The 10,370-nt window shown below is 47.2% G+C and overlaps 1 protein-coding gene and 1 long non-coding RNA gene across 2 annotated transcripts; both read left to right on the top strand.

The window, feature by feature from the left end:
* Positions 1-2,015: 2,015 nt before the first annotated feature.
* LOC120670464 lies at positions 2,016-2,931 on the top strand. Its single transcript, XR_005673205.1, has 2 exons — positions 2,016-2,537; positions 2,622-2,931. It is a non-coding gene; the product is annotated as an uncharacterized LOC120670464 (long non-coding RNA).
* A 3,350-nt stretch (positions 2,932-6,281) lies between these two features.
* On the top strand, positions 6,282-7,190 carry LOC120669215 (protein DMP10-like). The gene has a single exon (XM_039949004.1). The coding sequence runs from the start codon at positions 6,282-6,284 to the stop codon at positions 7,188-7,190; it is 909 nt and encodes a 302-aa protein (XP_039804938.1).
* Positions 7,191-10,370: the final 3,180 nt, after the last annotated feature.

Here is a 10,370-nt window from a genome sequence, read left to right as displayed (position 1 = left end):
CAATGGTTGAAGCTGAAGCTCTTCTATATATAATAGGACAATAGCTATTGATGTGGTAACAGACCTCATTCTCTTTGCATTTCCAGCAATTTGCAGAAGTTGGGCCTCATACCATATAATACACAGCTCAAATTCACTTCATTGTGTGTTCTTAGGTTAGTTCACAGTTCATATAGTTCCATTACTCTCAACCTAGGAAGACTGCAGTAGCATATTGTCTGGAGGTGAGAAAAAGATTACTCAGCTTTGTCACTAGAGATTACTATGGTAGCCTACTAGCTGTGTGAGGTGGAACTTGAAATCAGAACCTCTACCAGAATAACCAAGTACTGTAACTAGCTGTATTATTTTGATTGGTATCTGTTTATATTCATTCAGGTTGGGATACTTGTGATCATGAGAAGGTAATACATAAAAGCACATATATGTATCTCACAATTAAAGTTGTACAACAGAAGCTTCATGCTGTATGGTATATATATTCCTATCTGACATTCCTGTTTGGTTTTCTTGCCTGTCTTTGGTAGACTTCTCTCTGATTAGAGAGGTTCAGATATGGAGCACACAAGCCAAAATAGGAAAACTTCACATGGACCATTTCAATTTGAAATAATTTGACTTATTTGTTCCTCTCGATGCTTATTACCAAGTGCTATTCAACAACTTTGATTTTCTTAATATGTTAAGCAGTTGTGGGCATCAATAATTCCCACTTCATTTTGTCATGTGTTAACACATCAACCTTGTGATCCTCCTTGCCTTCTTCCTAGATGTACTTTCCCAGCTTACATATCTATTCCTGTTAATACATTCGAACAGGTGCATCATCACTGTTGAAGTTATTTTCCAATATCTCAACTAAGATCATTGTATTGTTCTTCCTTAGTTGCTAATTCGAATGCTCTGCCCTGACAGAATGTTTGGACTGTCCTGTTGTCAACCTGCAATGTCAGATATTGCAGGATCTATTATGAATATATGCTCTTTTTCTGTGGATATTCAGAGACTTTATTCAGACTCTTCCTTCTTGTAGTTGTTAGGTTCCTTTCTCCCAAGTAGCTGATAGTGCAACCTGCCAAAATTAGAATCGAACTGTTTCCCATTGCATACGTAATGTATTGAAATAACATAATGTCCTCATCTTTTTTACTATGCATTCCTACCATGTTATTATGATCAAAGAGGCATTGCTTTCAAAGCAGATATGAGAAGAATGGAATTGGAGATAGGTACTGAAATGACAAGTTGTGATTTTGATCTGCTATATGACCAATGTGCCCTAGCCCTGGGCATAACTGCCTCCGATTGTTCCTTGACCGTCGAGCTCAAATGACGCGTGGCATCACCGTGCCAACGGTTTTCAGATCTTTTATTCATTTATAATGGAAACACTATTGAATTATACTTACATAGTGCAAGAATTCTTAAATGTGATGGAGAACCATTATTTCCACCATAGAAAGTAAACCCATATTACCAATAATTAATCACAAGTTCCCGACAAAAGGTCAAGACCAGTGATATTAGGTTAGGGTTTTCTAAGTGGGCTTTACATGGTCTTGGGCGACATATCAAGAGGATTTGTAGAGTTAATCGTGACCAAAATATTCCTGATTTACTCGTACTGGCACATGAATGTGGGCCCGGACTGGCAGCCTAGCGGCTGCGGGGCCAGGCCAATGGACACTACTAGAAAACAGGCTAAAGATCCAGGCCAAAGGAATTACTTGTTGCTTGAACCGGTACTAATGTGAGACATCAGCACCGGCTGCATCAATAGTCGGTACTCTTGGCCTGCGCCGAGCGCTGGCAAGACGCGTCATGGCACAAACCGGTGCCAATGCACTGACAAAGGCACCAGTTAACTCTGAGCCGGTACCAAATTGGCCATGCATCAATGGCATCGGGTGGTAACAAGCACCGGTACTAAAAATTGAGCTTGTGCACTGGTGGAAACGGCCACCCGGTGCCAATGACTCCCTCGTCGATATTTTAAACGGTAATGTTGGGATCCGAACGTCTGGACGGAGGAGGAAATATCGGACGCGGGGCCAACACCACTTCTCATCCACTCGTTCCACTTCTCCACCGCTTCTCATCCACTCATTCTCGTCAACACTACTCTCTCTCCTCTCTCATATGGGTTTGAATGCCACACCCGCCGGCCGCTGTGCAGGAGCAAGAAGGAGGCCTACCTCGGCCTCTACGCCGCCGCCGCGGCTGCCGTCGGCGAGGACGGCGGGTGCCGGGTCTGGCTGGAGCGTGCCACCGGCGCCAGGTGCTACACACTGTCCGCGCGGAGGCTCAGCCTGCCCTGGGACGATGGCGAGTTCTGCTGGAAGTACGGCGAGCTGGCCGCCGCCGCGGAGCCGCGCGGTGCGCCGACCGCAGCTGTGGGCCCCGGCCACCGCCGCCGCGGAGCACGCAGGCAGCTTGCCGCCGGCCGCTGCTGGGGGAGCGCGCCGGCCGCCGTGCTGGAGATCATCGAGTTCGGCACCACCGGCCAGGTCGCCGGCTTCATAGCCAAAGCCATCCAGGTGCGCTTCATATACACTAAAGGGTCGCAGTACTTGCTTGCTCTCCTCTCTCTCGTGCAACACTAAATTATTTGTGGCTGCAAGGGGCACCGGCTGCCGCCGTGAAGCGCGGGGACTGCCGGGCGCGCGGGCAGCTGCCTGCTTGCCGCCGCTGTTGGAGCGTGCGGGCCGCCGGCGGCCGCCGCGGGAGCCGTGGAGCGTGTGGGCTGCCGCCGAGGAGCACGGGAGCCAGCCGTCGGAGCCGGCTGTGGTGATTTTTCCCTTAGTTTTCTGAAATAGAGATGCATGTGGGATTGTATGGCTTGTATCTATTTTGTGATTGATTCTTTGAATGATTTGTGAGATTTATGGATTTTGCATCAATCAATTCATATACTTTCGTTTATTCTTTGAATGATTTGTGGGATCTATGGATTTTGCATCAATCAATTCATATACTTTCGTTGATTCTTCGAATGATTTGGCATTACTGGTGAGTGATGCGAGGGGAACGAGAGAGAGGGGATGGGAGGGAACGAGCTTAATTTTTTTGTTTGCCAAAAATGCTTTGGTACCGGTTGGTCTTTCCAACCGGTACCAATGGATGTCTAAGGCACCGGGTGAAAAACTCGGTGTCCTAGACTGAGACCAATGGTCTCGATTCGGGGGTACCGGTTGTAAAACCAGTGCCTAAGCACCTTTTCAACCGGTTCTGAAAGCTCGTTTTCTAGTAGTGTTCTAGTAGTGGAAGTTCCCCAGAATATACGACAAGCGCAACAAGTCGTGACACATTCTAACTACAAAAAATAACAAAGCTATGGATTCGTTTTACATACGTTGCAATATTTTTTAAAAAATATGCATTCACTTATGTACAAAATAGTACTGGACGATAAAACCCATCGACTGTAATAATATGACAGAGCACAGGCCTTGCCACAACGCGCTAGAGGTGTCCACTCCCCACGTGAACCTGATGGGCTAAAAGAGCAACTACCCCCGGGCCGCGGCACACGTTTAAAAGTACCATGCACGGACAAAACAAAAAATTACGTTTAGTCCCAATTCTTGCTATGCATACGAAGAGACATATTTTTGCCGAAGATCTATTTTTTAATAAGAATTACAAGGTGCATATTTCGCCAACTTCCAGTGTTACTACGTTCTGGTACACTTGAAGTTCTTGACCGATTCTTCCACTCTTTTTCAATTATGTGTGAGCATTACAACAACAAATATCCAATTTTTCAATTCTCTTCTTTTTATTAATATACGCCGAAACGCAAGGTTCAGGATCTTTAGAAAAACAAATATCCAATTTTTTATTACACAATTTTAAGCTCAATATTAATTGTCCCTCCAATTGAAAATAGTCCCAACAATGTCCCAACAATATGTCACCTGCTGAGGGGACACGTAGATGCCCAAACAGGAATGCATACTCAAAAAAGAAAAAAAAAAGAGAACCAAATAAACGTAGCACGTCCAATGGCCACATGTGCACTACTACAGAATTTGATTAACCGAGATGTTTTAAAACTGCCTCGAAGGCGGGCGGGTCATCGGCCTGCCTCGGTTAACCGATGCTAGGCCGCCGGCCGTACAACCGCCTCAGTTAATACATTAACCAAGACGGCCAGCTTAAAGAAACCGCCTCGGTTAAGAATTATTAACCGAGGCGGTTGAGTAAAGACAACCGCCTCTGTTAAAGGATTAACTGAGGCGGTTGGTCCTAATACAACCGCCTCGGTTAATAGTGATTAACCGAAGCGTTTCATTTATGTTGCCCGCCTCGGTTAACTCTCCTATATATAACAGCCCACCCCTCTTCTTTCTGCACGTGGCTCTTCCTCCATTTTTGGGTGTTTTGAGCTCAAAACACCCAAAATTGACCATTTTAGAGGGGGAGGTTTTGCCCTTGAATTTGGTGAGGGAGGACATTGCAAAAAGGTTGGTTTCTCACACTCCACCTCTCCATCTCCTCTCTTTTACTCTAGATCTAAATGGAGGAGAGAGAAAATCGGATCCGGATCTAGATCTGCGCATTTGACTCTAGTTTTTCTCTGTGTGCAAGGTCTCCTTCATGGACAGGGCAGAGTGGATGTACAAGATACCGAGGGCTGGCAATGATCTGACTTTCCTGCATCATGTGCCAAAATTTATTGCCGATGCGAAAAAACATCGTATGAAACCATCGCAACCGTCGCCGTCTCCCCCGGGTGGCCCAAGTGATAACGACAATGCAGGTGGCTCAGGTAGCAATCCTCGACGTAGCCTGCCCCCCTACATGAGCATCCCACAAGGTGATACAGGGGGTGCACCGGGCAATGAAACACTGCCTCCAAGTAAGGGCACCGGGCAATGTCCTCCTGCCTGGAAGAAGCCTACAAAAGAAGTTGATGACAAACCGGCCCACCTCACCACAGAGCAATGGGCCGCGTACAAAATAGCAGAAGAATTCACAACGGCGTTCGACAGGTAATGAAATATGATTCTATTTAAATTTTGTATTCAAATATGTTTTCATTGCATTATAGTGGACTTTGGATTTCAAAAATATCCTATAATCATTGTCTTAATTACAGGGAAGCAACACCGCTGGAAGTATGGCCCCTTTCTCCTGATTGTCCTGATAACTTTGAGAATGGCAAGTTCTTGTTGACCTTGGGCCAACTTGTCCAGGAGGAGTCATGGGAGGTTCGGAGGTTCCATCTCTAGTATATGCATGCTTCGAAGTTAGGAATGAAGGATTCCATTGTGAAGGCCCCCAAGGAGTACTTCCACTTGGAAGATGATTGCCTTTTCACCATTGAGTTCCACGACATGCATAGGCTACTGCGGTGCAAGGATCTCGACGTGGCACAAGTCACCCTTTTTGCCCTGTAAATGATTACTAAACCTCTGCACCGATGAAGAGACGCTCATTACGATCATACTAACAATGCCATGACGACGACTTGTGCTAGGAAGATGCAAGCATATGCAAGCAAGAAACTAGGTGCAAATATTATCTACCTATCTCCTATGCATATTACCCAAAGGGCAATTAGTGGGCACGATATACCGAACACGCACCCGAGCCTAATGAATTTGGACCATCTGCAGCGAGTTGAAGTCCGAGTTAAAATGCGAGGCAGGATCATGTACAGAAAAGGACAGTACATTTTAAAAGTCATAAAGAAGGTCCAGGGAAATGGCTATGTCCTTGCCGCGCACTAATTTAGGTAAGTTAAAACAAAACTTGCAATAGCTACTAGGTTTCCCGTTTCTCATGTTTCAAATTTTGAGATCCATATTGTTTCAATTGTGCAGCTCGGGCATCATGAGCCACTGGGTGGTATTTTGCATCTATCCTCAGGATGGAAAGGCTGTCATATTCGACTTATACGAGAAATGACCATCAAGGGAAGGGTTCAGCCTTCATGCAAGTGATAATTTTATATAAAAAAAGAAATATTGTTTCTTCCGAGTTACAAAAGGAGAGAAAGGAGGCTATTATTCCATGCAGCTTAATTGGTACGGTTAATCGCATATAAGCTACAGTTAAAGACTTTGCTCGAGCATATAATAAGGGCCACCATGTGCCACCGCATTAAGAATATCGTCATCGCACGGTATGAATTAGCTCTCTCTAATCAAGGTATATATGCTCTCCGACCATTGCTCGCCTATATAAACACCATCATCCATGTATCAGTCATCAGTGTGCGAGCAGGTAGCAGCTAGCTAATCTACTGTTCTGTGCTGCCATCACACAAAGAAATGATGCCAAGCAACGCCACCGTAAGCCCTGAAGGTCCAGGAGAAAATCCGCAGGGGACAAGCAACAATGCGAGAGCCGCCAATGCGACCTCAGACCCTACCCCACCAACTGACAGCCAGGGAACCGGCGGCAAGGTGAACTCGAAGCCGCCAACCAAAACAGACGACCCAGCCAGCAGTAACCTTACATCTGGAGTCGACATACCACCCGGCCGCGATGACAGAGACAACAAGGGGAACCTGGCCGCCGAGAAGGTGCTGTCGGTGTCGGCGAACCTGGCGAAGCTGCTGCCGTCGGGCGCCGTGCTGGTGTTCCAGACGCTGTCGGCGAACTTCACCAACCAGGGCTCCTGCACCACCGCCAACAAGTGGCTCAGCGCGCTGCTCGTCGGCTTCCTCACCGCCGCCTGCATCTTCCTCACCTTCACCGACAGCATCGTCCACGCCAACAAGATCTACTACGGCGTAGCCCTCCCGAGGCGGCTCAAGATCTTCGCCCTGTCCCGGGAGGAGGAGCGGCGGCTGCTCAAGGACCTCAAGAAGGACCTCGTGGAGCGCCGCCTCAAGACGCTGGACTGGGTCCACGCCTTCTTCACGGCCATCGTGTTCCTCTCCATCGCCATGGGCGATGTCGGGCTCCAGAAGTGCTTCTTCCCCGACCTGAACAGCGACGAGAACAAGAACCTCAAGGAGCTGCTGAGGAACGCGCCGCTGGGGCTGGCCCTACTGTCCAGCTTCGTGTTCATGATCTTCCCCACCACAAGGCACGGCGTCGGCTTCGACAACGGTAGCCGCCAACCTGCAGACGACAAGCAACAGAGAAAGGATGATGATCGGAAGGCCGCTGATAAGTCGTCTCAACCCGTCGACATAGAGAAAGGACAAGCACCTGATTCCAGCACCAAGGCTTGAAACTGAACACGCGCGCGGTGTGGATTCACTCCTTCAAAGGAAAACGGTGAAACATGTGTTGTGTGCTTGTTTTTTTACTCTTCTTCCGTGCAATAATCGGTGTGTGTGTCACACACACACAAGTAATAACATGTAAAACCTGTTTTGTTTGATTTATTTTTTTACCACAATGAATAAAGGATATATTTTATACATAATTGTAGGCAACCGCTATCAGAATCCGGCTGTTTGCCTAGTGTCCCGTAGTTTGCCGAGTGGATTCGATCAGGAGCAACACTCGGCAAAATAACAGCACTCAGCAAATATGACTTTTGTCGAGTGTTTTTTCTTTTACACTCAGCACAATGTACTTTGCTGAGTGCCTGGAATTTAATATTCGGCAAACAAACTTTTTTCCGAGTGTTTAAAAAGACACTAGGCAACTTTTTTATTTGAATTTATTTAAGACCTCGATGTAAACAAGCAATTTACACTCAGTTTAGTATTATATAGGGAACCAAAACAAAATCTAGTCACAAGTCACAGAGTGGTGCATTGGTAGAGGGGGGTACGCGTGAGGGGGAAGTCGCCGGTTCAAATCCCACCGGTCGCGTAGCGCGCAAAAATCCCTCCGCCTTAAAAAAATTGTAGTTTTTTTCTTCAAATTTTGTCGAGTGTTATTTTTTACCGAGGGTATTTTGGGCACTCGGTAAAGGCTTTGCCGAGTGCCCGACAAAAAACTACCGGCAAAATGCTCTTTGCCATCTAAGTGGAAGCCGAGCACTCTTTGTTATGGGTAGCACTGGGCAAAAGGCTTTGCCAAGTGTATTTGAGCCTTTGCCGAGTGACGTGGGTTCCGATAGATTTGCATGTCTTACTAGGTGTCAGACCCGGGGCAACAGGACTGTTCATAGGCATAGCATATTCTAGAGTAAGGGATAGCGCATGGATGTACCTTACATCTTTTATGACTACCCGAATAGGCGTAGAACTAGCTGAAGTACAAGAAAACTATCCGACCGGGCTGTAGTAGGACTCCAACTGTACTCAACTAGGACTTTTCATGTAGCCCTGTCCCCCCAGAGTATATAAGGGCAGACAGGGACCCCCTCAAAACACATCAACACCTAACGCAATACAAGCAACCACACAGGACGTAGGGTATTACGCACCTCGCGGACCGAACCTGTCTAAATCCTTGTGTTCCTTGCACCATCGAGTTCCAGAGCTAGTCGATCCCTTGCCTACAATTCTACTGCTAAGGGTATCTCTGAGCAGGCTTGGCGGCTAAACACCGACAGTTGGCGCGCCAGGTAGGGGTTTCGGCGAGTTTTTCGGCAAATTCGATGGCCGAATCAAGCGACGCCAACACCGTGCCTGAAGCCACAACCCTCATTTTCGGTTCTTGGGCCTGCACGGCTGATGGAATGGGCGGCTTCTCTAGCCACCTCATCATGCCCAAAGCACCAGAAGCGAAACCTGACAACCAACCCACCGAAACAGACAACGCTGCACAATTCGGCGGGAACCAAGCTCCACTCGAGCTCGACTCAGAAACTGCTGAGAATGTGTCGACTCCTACTCATCCTTGTGAGTTAGTCGAGTCCGACGCAAACTCCAACTCCAAAAATTTTCAATTTTCTGAAACTCTTGGAAAATACGTGGCTTATCTTAAGTCAATCAAACGTCCTAAGATAACCAACTAAGAACTACTTGTTGGAGTAGATCGAGTTTCACGATCAATTGAAGGATGCATCAAACACGCAGAATCTACTCTCAGCTCATCCAAGACTCAGCAGAACCCAGAAACATCAAGCCCACGACAAGATCGGTCGGGCGACATGTTCTCATGGATCGATCGAGTTAATTCTTCGCTCATTGACTGCATTAACATCGCTGAGAGCACCCTACAACACAAAAAACAGGAACCGACGGGAGAATCCTACAAGAAACCCGAGAAGGCAAACCCCCGGCTTGAACAGATGGGATCGCCTCTCTCAGGAAAACCCTAGGATCCCTCACCGAAACCTGTCCACAAGTGGACTCCTAAACCAACCGACATCTCAGATCCTTTATTCGATCAGGATTTCGACGAGTTCATGGAAAGTCTCGACAACCTCGAACCATATGATGACCTTGAGGACTGGTCAGACAACGTTCACTTGTTCATGGATGCCATATCACACTCACCACATATGGCAGACATCCTTTGGGAGAAAGTTAAGCTTAAGAAGCAAAAAGGAACCTCCAAAGCCCCAGAAAAACCCAGCGAGTCAATTTTCGACAAGCCATGGATCAAAGAGCCAAAAGGACTAACTCCTACCCAATCTTGGCTACATTGGATGAACGAAAACGCCCTCCGAGTAGAGATGGCATCCCGCTTCTCCCTCACCCAAAACACATATACTCCAAAATCGGTGGTCTAACCGATTTCGACTCCGAGTACTCCTACGATTTGGAGGATGAACTGGACAACCTGATCCAGTACAACAAAGAAGTCGAATCTAATTCAACTAAAAACTCCAAGTCCGATTAGGACTCCTTGCCCAACTTGGTCATATATGCGACTTCGGAAGGGCGCACAGTTCGCCTGGAAGAGCCGGGGCTTAAAAATCGATTTGTTGAGGCCTCCCGCCCTCAGATCGACGAGCTCCCATTCCAGGAAGGCACTCCGTTATGCCCGTCAAGAAGCAAAGAAGACCAAGTGGTCAAGGATCTCTGCCACAAAATCCTCATGGTTCACATCTCTGAGCTCCATGAATCAGATGATGATTCGATGGTACGTCTCAACCTCGACGACTATAATTCTGATGACTACGATGAGTACCTCTCCGACAACATGGAAGCTATTCCCATGACGATCACAGAAGTCAAAACCACCATCAAGCAAGAACTGCCCTTAGCCCCACCAGCCGTGACGGTCACCGTCCAGTTGGAAGACGAGCCTGTGGCGAAGGATCTCTACAAGCGTCACAGCGTGCTCAATCAAAAGAGAGCGTTTAGGCACTAGCGTGTCGCCAATCGTCGACAAGAACAGCAAGGCAACAACTACGACTACTCTAACAGCGACCTCCGCAACGTAATCAACATTGGGCGTGACGCACGCAATGCGATCATCTCAAGGAAAAAGGAGCATGAGGAGATAGAGACTTATAGCCCTTCTTCCAACTACCGCATCCCAGCACACATCTCAGGATCTTT

This window comes from Panicum virgatum, chromosome 4N (genome assembly GCF_016808335.1).
Source record: "Panicum virgatum strain AP13 chromosome 4N, P.virgatum_v5, whole genome shotgun sequence".
Taxonomy (NCBI): Eukaryota; Viridiplantae; Streptophyta; class Magnoliopsida; order Poales; family Poaceae; genus Panicum; species Panicum virgatum.
Note: the sequence above shows the minus strand (reverse complement) of the source record. Positions and strands in the feature narration are given on the sequence as shown.